The 13022-nt window shown below is 35.4% G+C and overlaps 1 protein-coding gene and 3 non-coding genes across 4 annotated transcripts; all 4 read left to right on the forward strand.

Annotated features, from left to right (window-relative positions):
* Positions 1 to 1224: 1224 nt before the first annotated feature.
* Positions 1225 to 5325, forward strand: LOC132098090 (uncharacterized). The gene is made up of 2 exons (XM_059504217.1): positions 1225 to 2068; positions 5260 to 5325. Exon 1 carries the CDS (start codon positions 1415 to 1417, stop codon positions 2063 to 2065), a length of 651 nt encoding a protein of 216 aa, XP_059360200.1. The 5' UTR covers positions 1225 to 1414; the 3' UTR covers positions 2066 to 2068; positions 5260 to 5325.
* Positions 5326 to 7227: 1902 nt separating this feature from the next.
* On the forward strand, positions 7228 to 7346 carry LOC132112595 (5S ribosomal RNA). Its single transcript, XR_009424995.1, has one exon. It is a non-coding gene; the product is annotated as a 5S ribosomal RNA (ribosomal RNA).
* A 2152-nt stretch (positions 7347 to 9498) lies between these two features.
* Positions 9499 to 9617, forward strand: LOC132112602 (5S ribosomal RNA). The gene has a single exon (XR_009424996.1). It is a non-coding gene; the product is annotated as a 5S ribosomal RNA (ribosomal RNA).
* Positions 9618 to 11773: 2156 nt separating this feature from the next.
* On the forward strand, positions 11774 to 11892 carry LOC132112607 (5S ribosomal RNA). Its single transcript, XR_009424997.1, has one exon. It is a non-coding gene; the product is annotated as a 5S ribosomal RNA (ribosomal RNA).
* Positions 11893 to 13022: the final 1130 nt, after the last annotated feature.

Raw genomic sequence — 13022 nt, forward strand, 5'->3', positions numbered from 1 at the left:
GTGTATAAAATGTTGAAAAAAACAAAAGAGTTATGAGTTGGGTAAGTTTTGTTGTTTTGGCCTGGCTCTGTGGGTAATCTTTGTTTTGTTTTATGTTTATTTTGAATGATGTATTTGTGGACCGATTATATAGCTTAAGTGCTAGATGCCTTGGTTGAAATATGATTCACGTTTGAAGATTTAAGGATGTGAAACTGAATTAGTTTCTCTTGTAAATATAATTATGTTCTTTTTGATAATAAAAAAAAAAAAAAAAAAAAGCACGCCCGATCTCGTCCGATCTCGGAAGCTAAGCAGGGTCGGGCCTGGTTAGTACTTGGATGGGAGACCGCCTGGGAATACCAGGTGCTGTAAGCTTTTGCTTTTCCTTCAGCTAACACGCTTGTCCAAGGCTCAGCTTTCATTCTAGTTCCTTTACACTTTTAAACGGATTTGCTGCTGCTTCTTTTTTCTGTGTTTTCGCCCACTCTGTGCCATCCTTCTGCTTGCGGTGTGACAAAGGACAGCTCAGCCTTGTCATTCTTCATTTCTCCTGCAGGAGGCGATAGACAGGCCTTTTCTCTGTCTCTACTACAAACTCTTGAGCGCCGCGTGCTCTTTTGGAAATGACACTCCTCTCTTCAGCTTGAGACGGAGCTTCCCAAATTTGATTGTCATCCGAGCCCCTTGGTGGTAAACTACACAGGAGATGTACCCTCTTAGATTTAAAGTTAATTTTTCAATAACTTAACAAAAAACACATTCTCATGTTCATTTTTCACTGATGTTGGTGTGTGATCAAATGATTTGCAAGTAAACAAATGAGACATTTCAGCTATTTTGGTACTTTTTCAGTACTTGGAACAGGACAAGAGTTTTTTATCATCTAAAAAAAAAAAATTCATTAAACTCATCAGCAAATATTGTTTCCTTGTAGGAAAATATAGGCATGCCCTTTCTGTTTTAAAATCACTACATTCACCCCAAATTACCTGCACTCAAAGTGCATCACCACAGTGTTTTATTTTGTTTTATTTTATTTTATCTTAATTGGTTTGGTTTTATTTTAACCTTATGACATTTCTGATTTTACATTTCAAAAATAGGCCCCCATTGACTTCAGCAGCTAACTGCGCTAACATTGCTAATACTCTATTCACACACATTACCACTGCTGTACTCACTGTTACTTGCTTTAATGGCGGATGAATGTCTCCACTCTGTGCAGCTCGAGCTCGAGGCCGTGGGAAAGCAGATTCGCGACCTGGAGGTGAGGCAGGCCCAGCTGAGAGAGCGGAGAACCGCGCTGGAATCATCCCGGGCTGACGCTCACAAGTCCGGGGTAAGTATACAGCGATCTGTTAACAGTCCCACCACGTCTACTCCGTGTGTTTCTCTGCACAGGCCTGGTGCACCCAGGACGCGATCTTCCCAGATGTCCTTCACTGCGACGCCGGGACACCACGGACCCTGGGTGCATCCACAGCGGAGGACGCGAGCCGGGTCCCGGGCGACGACTTCTCCCCCTCCTGCCTTCGACATCTCCATCCGGAACCGTTTCGCTCCCCTCCGCGAGACAGGACGCGACGCTGTGATCATCGGAGACTCCATCGTCCGACACGTAAGTGCTACGTTAGCCGAAGGTAAAGTGCACACTCATTGTTTGCCTGGTGCTCGTGTTCTCGATGTTTCTGCGCAGATACCCGCGATCCTGAAGGTCGACGAGAGCCCCAGAGCGGTCGTGCTTCACGCCGGGGTTAACGACACCACGCTGCGGCAGACGGAGACGCTGAAGAGGGACTTCAGCAGCCTGATCGAGACGGTTCGCAGCACGACGCCCGCGGCGACGATCGTCGTGTCAGGACCACTGCCCACGTATCGACGAGGACACGAAAGGTTCAGTAGACTTTTTGCTTTAAATGAATGGTTGTTGTCATGGTGTAAAGAACAGAAACTGCTATTTGTTAATAACTGGAATCTTTTCTGGGAGCGTCCTAGGCTGTTTCGCGCTGATGGATTACACCCCAGCAGAATCGGAGCGGAGCTGCTCTCTGACAACATCTCCAGGACACTTCGCTCCATGTGACTAGTAAGACAATTCTCTAATAACTATTATGATGAGTTTTGTTCCACCCGCTTAAATGATAAAAGTACTTGTGCTGTAAAAACTATTAAGACTGTGTCTGTTCCCCGGATAGTGAGGTCAAAATATAATGTAGGATCTAGAAAAAATCTTATCGTAATTAAACCAGAAAAATGTAAAGTAAATGAACAAAAACAATTTTTAAAGTTTGGGCTCATAAATATTAGATCACTCACACCCAAAGCAGTTATTGTAAATGAAATGATCACAGAAAATAGTTTTGATGTACTCTGCTTGACTGAAACCTGGCTAAAACCAAATGATTATTTTGGTCTAAATGAGTCTACTCCACCAAACTACTGTTATAAGCATGAGCCCCGTCAGACTGGTCGTGGAGGAGGTGTTGCAACAATATATAGTGATATTCTCAATGTTACCCAGAAAACAGGATACAGGTTTAACTCTTTTGAAATACTTCTGCTAAATGTTACACTGTCAGACAAAAGAAATCTAATGTATCTCTTGCTCTGGCTACTGTGTATAGACCACCAGGGCCGTATACAGAATTCCTAAAAGAATTTGCAGATTTCCTCTCAGACCTTCTAGTTACAGTTGATAAGGCGCTAATCATGGGAGATTTTAATATTCACGTTGATAATGCAAATGATACATTAGGACTTGCGTTTACTGACCTAATAAACTCCTTTGGAGTCAAGCAAAATGTCACCGGGCCCACTCATCGTTTTAATCATACACTAGATCTAATTATATCGCATGGAATCGATCTTACTGCTATAGATATTGTACCCCAATGTGATGATATTACAGACCATTTCCTTGTATCGTGCATGCTGCGTATAACTGATATTAACTATATGTCTCAGCGTTACCGTCTGGGCAGAACTATTGTTCCAGCCACCAAAGACAGATTCGCAAATAACCTGCCTGATCTATCTCAACTGCTATTTGTACCCAAAAATACACATGAATTAGACGAAATTACTGACAACATGGGCACTATTTTCTCTAATACATTAGAAGCTGTTGCCCCCATCAAATTGAAAAAGGTTAGAGAAAAACGTACTGTGCCATGGTATAACAGTAATACTCACTCTCTCAAGAAAGTAACTCGTAGTCTTGAACGCAAATGGAGAAAAACTAACTTGGAAGTTTTTAAAATTGCATGGAAAAACAGTATGTCCAGGTATAGACAGGCTCTAAAAACTGCTAGGGCAGAGCATATCCACAAACTCATTGAAAATAACCAAAACAATCCAAGGTTTTTATTTAGCACAGTGGCTAAATTAACAAATTACCAGACGCCACCTGATTCAAATATTCCACCAACGTTAAATAGTAATGACTTTATGAATTTCTTCACTGATAAAATAGATAACATTAGAAAAACAATAGCGAATGTAGATTCTACAGCGTCTAACACTTCAGTTTCATCCATCGCACCCAAAGATAAACTGCAGTGCTTTACAAATATAGGACAGGAAGAGCTAAATAAACTTATCACTGTATCTAAACCAACAACATGTTTATTAGATCCTGTACCCACTAAATTACTAAAAGAGCTGTTACCTGTAGCCGAAGAACCGCTTCTCAATATCATTAACTCGTCGTTATCTTTAGGTCACGTCCCAAAACCATTCAAGCTGGCGGTTATCAAGCCTCTTATTAAGAAACCAAAACTAGATCCTAGTGTACTGGCAAATTATAGGCCTATTTCAAATCTTCCATTTATGTCTAAAATTTTAGAAAAAGTTGTGTCTGCTCAATTGAGCACCTTCCTGCATAAAAATGATCTGTATGAAGAATTTCAGTCAGGTTTTAGGCCCCACCATAGCACAGAAACTGCACTTGTTAAAATTACAAATGACCTGCTTCTTGCGTCAGATCAAGGCTGCATCTCATTTCTAGTCTTACTTGATCTTAGTGCTGCGTTCGACACCATAGATCATGACATACTCATAGATCGATTACAAAACTATACAGGTATTCAAGGGCAGGCTCTAAGATGGTTTAGATCCTACCTGTCCGATCGCTACCATTTTGTTTACTTAAATGGGGTGTCATCTCATTTATCATCAGTAAAATATGGAGTGCCACAAGGATCCGTCCTAGGTCCCCTTCTATTTTCAATATACATGTTGCCCCTTGGTAATATTATTAGAAAATATGGAATAAGCTTCCACTGTTATGCTGATGATACTCAGCTATATATTTCAACGAGACCAGATGAAACTTCCCAATTATCTAAGCTAACAGAGTGTGTTAAAAATGTAAAAGATTGGATGACAAATAATTTTCTCCAATTAAATTCGGATAAGACAGAGATATTAATTATTGGACCAAAAAACACCACACAGAATCTTGTAGATTACAATCTGCAACTAGACGGATGTACTGTTACTTCCTCTACAGTCAGAAATCTGGGTGTTATATTAGACAGCAATTTGTCTTTTGAAAATCATATTTCCAATGTTACAAAAACTGCATTCTTCCATCTTAGAAACATTGCCAAGCTACGAAACATGTTATCTGTTTCTGATGCAGAAAAGCTAGTTCATGCATTCATGACCTCTAGACTGGACTATTGTAATGCACTTCTAGGTGGTTGTCCTGCTTCGTCAATAAACAAGCTACAGGTAGTCCAAAATGCAGCAGCTAGAGTCCTTACCAGGTCAAGAAAATATGATCATATTACCCCAATTTTACAGTCTCTGCACTGGCTACCTATTAAGTTCCGTATCTGTTACAAATTATCATTACTTACCTATAAGGCCCTAAATGGTTTAGCTCCTGCGTACCTAACTAGCCTTCTACCACGCTACAACCCATCACGCACCCTAAGGTCACAAAACGCTGGACTTTTGGTAGTTCCTAGGATAGCAAAGTCCACTAAAGGAGGTAGAGCTTTTTCACATTTGGCTCCCAAACTCTGGAATAGCCTTCCTGATAATGTTCGGGGTTCAGACACACTCTCTCTGTTTAAATCTAGATTAAAAATGCATCTCTATCGCCAAACATCGAATAATGTATCTCTTAAATTGTGAGTGTAGTTGCATCTGCATTTTTATTCTTTAGCTTGGGTTAAATTAATTTTACTTTGTTGGATCAGCAGCTATGCTAATGATGTCTCTATCTTGTTTCTATGTTTTGCCAAGGGATTTACATCCCGTGGTAACTAGGATTTACACAAGCTCCAGTCTGGATCCAGAACACCTGAGAAGAGATGATGCTGACCCTCAGAGGACCCCAGATGATCCTAACCTTGAATCAACAAACAGAACTAACAAATATTGCTACATGTGTGACTGCATCATATAATTACTATTAATTAATAATATTGATAGTTCATCATCTAGCTGACTACGTCTTGTATTATTATTATTATTTTTATTTTTCTAAAATCCTGTCAAACGTGCACAAACTACTAGCTACTACTAAATATTGTAGAAACATAATTTTCTGTAAAGTTGCTTTGTAACGATTTGTATTGTAAAAAGCGCTATACAAATAAACTTGAATTGAATTGAATTGAAAGTTTCATTGTAGGAAAATATAGGCATGCCCTTTCTGTTTTAAAATCACTACATTCACCCCAAATTACCTGCACTCAAAGTGCATCACCACAGTGTTTTATTTTATTTTATTTTATTTTAATTGGTTTGGTTTTATTTTAACCTTATGACATTTCTGATTTTACATTTCGAAAATAGGCCCCCATTGACTTCCACTCAAAGTGACTCAACGCAATATTGATTGTATTTATTGATATTAATTTTATTAATTCATTTAAACATTTTGTTTTAATTTAATTTAAGTTAACCAGGTTTGAAATTTCTGTTTTTAAATCACCAAATTCACCCCAAATTACATTCAATTTGAAGTGCCTAACCGCAGTATTTGTTTACTTTTATTTTTTATTTGGTTCGGTTTGGTTTTATTTGAACCAGATGACATTTCTGATGATAAAGTTAAAATAAAAAAATAAAAAAATTCATTAAACTCGTCAGCAAATATTGTTTCATTGTAGGAAAATATAGGCATGCCCTTTCTGTTTTAAAATCACTAAATTCAACCCAAATTACCTGCACTCAAAGTGCATCACCACAATATTTTATTTTATTTTATTTTATTTTAATTGGTTTGGTTTTACTTTAACCAGATGACATTTCTGATTTTAAATTTCAAAAATAGGCCCCCATTGACTTCCAAGTGACTCAACGCAATATTGATTGTATTTATTGATATTCATTTTATTAATTCATTTCAACATTTTTTTTTTATTTTATTTAAGTTAACCAGGTTTGAAATATCTGTTTTAAAATCACCAAATTCACCCCAAATTACATTCATTTTAAAGTGCCTAACCGCAATATTTGTTTACTTTTAGTTTTTAGTTTTTATTTGGTTCGGTTTGTTTTTATTTGAACCAGATGACATTTCTGATGATAAAGTTAAAATTAAAAAATAAAAATAAAAATCATTAAACTCGTCAGCAAATATTGTTTCATTGTAGGAAAATATAGGCATGCCCTTTCTGTTTTAAAATCACTACATTCACCCCAAATTACCTGCACTCAAAGTGCATCACCCCAATGTTTTATTTTATTTTATTTCATTTTAATTGGTTTGGTTTTATTTTAACCTTATGACATTTCTGATTTTAAATTTAAAAAATAGGCCCCCATTTACTTCCACTCAAAGTGCCTCAACGCAATATTGATTGTATTTATTTATATGAATTTTATTAATTCATTTAAACATTTTGTTTTAATTGAATGTAACCAGGTTAGAAATTTCCCGTTTTTAAATCAACAAAATCACCCCAAATTACATTCAGTTTAAAGTAAGCCAATATTTGTTTACTTTTATTTAATTCAATTTTAACCAGAAGACATTTGTGATTTTAAAGTTGAGAAACAGGCCCCCATTACTTCCACACAAAGTGCGTCACCGCGACATTGATTTTTGTGAATGTATTTATGTATTAAAATGCATATTTTTTATTGTTACTTATTTCTTTCCCTTAATTTAATTCATATCTAAAAAAGAGAGAAGACTTTTCCACTTTTTTAAATGGAAAAGGGTCTGTTTCTCTTTCGCCAGCCTGTGTGTCTTCTTTAAATAGCTCGCTCTTGACTGTTGTACTCGCTTACGGCCATACCACCCTGAGCACGCCCGATCTCGTCCGATCTCGGAAGCTAAGCAGGGTCGGGCCTGGTTAGTACTTGGATGGGAGACCGCCTGGGAATACCAGGTGCTGTAAGCTTTTGCTTTTCCTTCAGCTAACACGCTTGTCCAAGGCTCAGCTTTCATTCTAGTTCCTTTACACTTTTAAACGGATTTGCTGCTGCTTCTTTTTTCTGTGTTTTCGCTTTCTCTGTGCCCTCTTTCTGCTTGCGGTGTGACAAAGGACAGCTCAGCCTCGTCATTCTTCATTTCTCCTGCAGGAGGCGATAGACAGGCCTTTTCTCTGTCTCTACTACAAACTCTTGAGCGCCGCGTGCTCTTTTGGAAATGACACTCCTCTCTTCAGCTTGAGACGGAGCTTCCCAAATTTGATTGTCATCCGAGCCCCTTAGTGGTAAACTACACAGGAGATGTACCCTCTTAGATTTAAAGTTAATTTTTCAATAACTTAACAAAAAACACATTCTCATGTTCATTTTTCACTGATGTTGGTGTGTGATCAAATGATTTGCAAGTAAACAAATGAGACATTTCAGCTATTTTGGTACTTTTTCAGTACTTGGAACAGGACAAGAGTTTTTTATCATCTCAAAAAAAAAAAAAATCATTAAACTCATCAGCAAATATTGTTTCATTGTAGGAAAATATAGGCATGCCCTTTCTGTTTTAAAATCACTACATTCACCCCAAATTACCTGCACTCAAAGTGCATCACCACAGTGTTTTATTTTATTTTAATTGGTTTGGTTTTATTTTAACCTTATGACATTTCTGATTTTACATTTCGAAAATAGGCCCCCATTGACTTCCACTCAAAGTGACTCAACGCAATATTGATTGTATTTATTGATATTAATTTTATTAATTCATTTAAACATTTTGTTTTAATTTAATTTAAGTTAACCAGGTTTGAAATTTCTGTTTTTAAATCACCAAATTCACCCCAAATTACATTCAATTTGAAGTGCCTAACCGCAGTATTTGTTTACTTTTATTTTTTATTTGGTTCGGTTTGGTTTTATTTGAACCAGATGACATTTCTGATGATAAAGTTAAAATAAAAAAATAAAAAAATTCATTAAACTCGTCAGCAAATATTGTTTCATTGTAGGAAAATATAGGCATGCCCTTTCTGTTTTAAAATCACTAAATTCAACCCAAATTACCTGCACTCAAAGTGCATCACCACAATATTTTATTTTATTTTATTTTATTTTAATTGGTTTGGTTTTACTTTAACCAGATGACATTTCTGATTTTAAATTTCAAAAATAGGCCCCCATTGACTTCCAAGTGACTCAACGCAATATTGATTGTATTTATTGATATTCATTTTATTAATTCATTTCAACATTTTTTTTTTATTTTATTTAAGTTAACCAGGTTTGAAATATCTGTTTTAAAATCACCAAATTCACCCCAAATTACATTCATTTTAAAGTGCCTAACCGCAATATTTGTTTACTTTTATTTTTTAGTTTTTATTTGGTTCGGTTTGTTTTTATTTGAACCAGATGACATTTCTGATGATAAAGTTAAAATTAAAAAATAAAAATAAAAATCATTAAACTCGTCAGCAAATATTGTTTCATTGTAGGAAAATATAGGCATGCCCTTTCTGTTTTAAAGTCACTACATTCACCCCAAATTACCTGCACTCAAAGTGCATCACCCCAATGTTTTATTTTATTTTATTTCATTTTAATTGGTTTGGTTTTATTTTAACCTTATGACATTTCTGATTTTAAATTTAAAAAATAGGCCCCCATTTACTTCCACTCAAAGTGCCTCAACGCAATATTGATTGTATTTATTGATATTCATTTTATTAATTCATTTAAACATTTTGTTTTAATTGAATTTAACCAGGTTAGAAATTTCCCGTTTTTAAATCAACAAAATCACCCCAAATTACATTCAGTTTAAAGTAAGCCAATATTTGTTTACTTTTATTTAATTCAATTTTAACCAGAAGACATTTGTGATTTTAAAGTTGAGAAACAGGCCCCCATTACTTCCACACAAAGTGCGTCACCGCGACATTGATTTTTGTGAATGTATTTATGTATTAAAATGCATATTTTTTACTGTTACTTATTTCTTTCCCTTAATTTAATTCATATCTAAAAAAGAGAGAAGACTTTTCCACTTTTTTGAGTGGAAAAGGGTCTGTTTCTCTTTCGCCAGCCTGTGTGTCTTCTTTAAATAGCTCGCTCTTGACTGTTGTACTCGCTTACGGCCATACCACCCTGAGCACGCCCGATCTCGTCCGATCTCGGAAGCTAAGCAGGGTCGGGCCTGGTTAGTACTTGGATGGGAGACCGCCTGGGAATACCAGGTGCTGTAAGCTTTTGCTTTTCCTTCAGCTAACACGCTTGTCCAAGGCTCAGCTTTCATTCTAGTTCCTTTACACTTTTAAACGGATTTGCTGCTGCTTCTTTTTTCTGTGTTTTCGCTTTCTCTGTGCCCTCTTTCTGCTTGCGGTGTGACAAAGGACAGCTCAGCCTCGTCATTCTTCATTTCTCCTGCAGGAGGCGATAGACAGGCCTTTTCTCTGTCTCTACTACAAACTCTTGAGCGCCGCGTGCTCTTTTGGAAATGACACTCCTCTCTTCAGCTTGAGACGGAGCTTCCCAAATTTGATTGTCATCCGAGCCCCTTAGTGGTAAACTACACAGGAGATGTACCCTCTTAGATTTAAAGTTAATTTTTCAATAACTTAACAAAAAACACATTCTCATGTTCATTTTTCACTGATGTTGGTGTGTGATCAAATGATTTGCAAGTAAACAAATGAGACATTTCAGCTATTTTGGTACTTTTTCAGTACTTGGAACAGGACAAGAGTTTTTTATCATCTCAAAAAAAAAAAAAATCATTAAACTCATCAGCAAATATTGTTTCATTGTAGGAAAATATAGGCATGCCCTTTCTGTTTTAAAATCACTACATTCACCCCAAATTACCTGCACTCAAAGTGCATCACCACAGTGTTTTATTTTATTTTATTTTATTTTAATTGGTTTGGTTTTATTTTAACCTTATGACATTTCTGATTTTACATTTCGAAAATAGGCCCCCATTGACTTCCACTCAAAGTGACTCAACGCAATATTGATTGTATTTATTGATATTAATTTTATTAATTCATTTAAACATTTTGTTTTAATTTAATTTAAGTTAACCAGGTTTGAAATTTCTGTTTTTAAATCACCAAATTCACCCCAAATTACATTCAATTTGAAGTGCCTAACCGCAGTATTTGTTTACTTTTATTTTTTATTTGGTTCGGTTTGGTTTTATTTGAACCAGATGACATTTCTGATGATAAAGTTAAAATAAAAAAATAAAAAAATTCATTAAACTCGTCAGCAAATATTGTTTCATTGTAGGAAAATATAGGCATGCCCTTTCTGTTTTAAAATCACTAAATTCAACCCAAATTACCTGCACTCAAAGTGCATCACCACAATATTTTATTTTATTTTATTTTATTTTAATTGGTTTGGTTTTACTTTAACCAGATGACATTTCTGATTTTAAATTTCAAAAATAGGCCCCCATTGACTTCCAAGTGACTCAACGCAATATTGATTGTATTTATTGATATTCATTTTATTAATTCATTTCAACATTTTTTTTTAATTTTATTTAAGTTAACCAGGTTTGAAATATCTGTTTTAAAATCACCAAATTCACCCCAAATTACATTCATTTTAAAGTGCCTAACCGCAATATTTGTTTACTTTTATTTTTTAGTTTTTATTTGGTTCGGTTTGTTTTTATTTGAACCAGATGACATTTCTGATGATAAAGTTAAAATTAAAAAATAAAAATCATTAAACTCGTCAGCAAATATTGTTTCATTGTAGGAAAATATAGGCATGCCCTTTCTGTTTTAAAATCACTACATTCACCCCAAATTACCTGCACTCAAAGTGCATCACCCCAATGTTTTATTTTATTTTATTTCATTTTAATTGGTTTGGTTTTATTTTAACCTTATGACATTTCTGATTTTAAATTTAAAAAATAGGCCCCCATTTACTTCCACTCAAAGTGCCTCAACGCAATATTGATTGTATTTATTGATATGAATTTTATTAATTCATTTAAACATTTTGTTTTAATTGAATTTAACCAGGTTAGAAATTTCCCGTTTTTTAATCAACAAAATCACCCCAAATTACATTCAGTTTAAAGTAAGCCAATATTTGTTTACTTTTATTTAATTCAATTTTAACCAGAAGACATTTGTGATTTTAAAGTTGAGAAACAGGCCCCGATTACTTCCACACAAAGTGCGTCACCGCGACATTGATTTTTGTGAATGTATTTATTTATTAAAATGCATATTTTTTATTGTTACTTATTTCTTTCCCTTAATTTAATTCATATCTAAAAAAGAGAGAAGACTTTTCCACTTTTTTGAGTGGAAAAGGGTCTGTTTCTCTTTCGCCAGCCTGTGTGTCTTCTTTAAATAGCTCGCTCTTGACTGTTGTACTCGCTTACGGCCATACCACCCTGAGCACGCCCGATCTCGTCCGATCTCGGAAGCTAAGCAGGGTCGGGCCTGGTTAGTACTTGGATGGGAGACCGCCTGGGAATACCAGGTGCTGTAAGCTTTTGCTTTTCCTTCAGCTAACACGCCTGTCCAAGGCTCAGCTTTCATTCTAGTTCCTTTACACTTTTAAACGGATTTGCTGCTGCTTCTTTTTTCTGTGTTTTCGCTTTCTCTGTGCCCTCTTTCTGCTTGCGGTGTGACAAAGGACAGCTCAGCCTCGTCATTCTTCATTTCTCCTGCAGGAGGCGATAGACAGGCCTTTTCTCTGTCTCTACTACAAACTCTTGAGCGCCGCGTGCTCTTTTGGAAATGACACTCCTCTCTTCAGCTTGAGACGGAGCTTCCCAAATTTGATTGTCATCCGAGCCCCTTAGTGGTAAACTACACAGGAGATGTACCCTCTTAGATTTAAAGTTAATTTTTCAATAACTTAACAAAAAACACATTCTCATGTTCATTTTTCACTGATGTTGGTGTGTGATCAAATGATTTGCAAGTAAACAAATGAGACATTTCAGCTATTTTGGTACTTTTTCAGTACTTGGAACAGGACAAGAGTTTTTTATCATCTCAAAAAAAAAAAAATCATTAAACTCATCAGCAAATATTGTTTCATTGTAGGAAAATATAGGCATGCCCTTTCTGTTTTAAAATCACTACATTCACCCCAAATTACCTGCACTCAAAGTGCATCACCACAGTGTTTTATTTTATTTTATTTTATTTTAATTGGTTTGGTTTTATTTTAACCTTATGACATTTCTGATTTTACATTTCGAAAATAGGCCCCCATTGACTTCCACTCAAAGTGACTCAACGCAATATTGATTGTATTTATTGATATTAATTTTATTAATTCATTTAAACATTTTGTTTTAATTTAATTTAAGTTAACCAGGTTTGAAATTTCTGTTTTTAAATCACCAAATTCACCCCAAATTACATTCAATTTGAAGTGCCTAACCGCAGTATTTGTTTACTTTTATTTTTTATTTGGTTCGGTTTGGTTTTATTTGAACCAGATGACATTTCTGATGATAAAGTTAAAATAAAAAAATAAAAAAATTCATTAAACTCGTCAGCAAATATTGTTTCATTGTAGGAAAATATAGGCATGCCCTTTCTGTTTTAAAATCACTAAATTCAACCCAAATTACCTGCACTCAAAGTGCATCACCACAATATTTTATT

This window comes from Carassius carassius, chromosome 2 (assembly GCF_963082965.1).
Source record: "Carassius carassius chromosome 2, fCarCar2.1, whole genome shotgun sequence".
Lineage (NCBI taxonomy): Eukaryota > Metazoa > Chordata > Actinopteri > Cypriniformes > Cyprinidae > Carassius > Carassius carassius.

Bases quoted from the DNA above. Each gene is read 5' to 3' on its own strand.
- LOC132098090 (XM_059504217.1), top strand. From the start codon at position 1,415: ATGTCCTTCACTGCGACGCCGGGACACCACGGACCCTGGGTGCATCCA.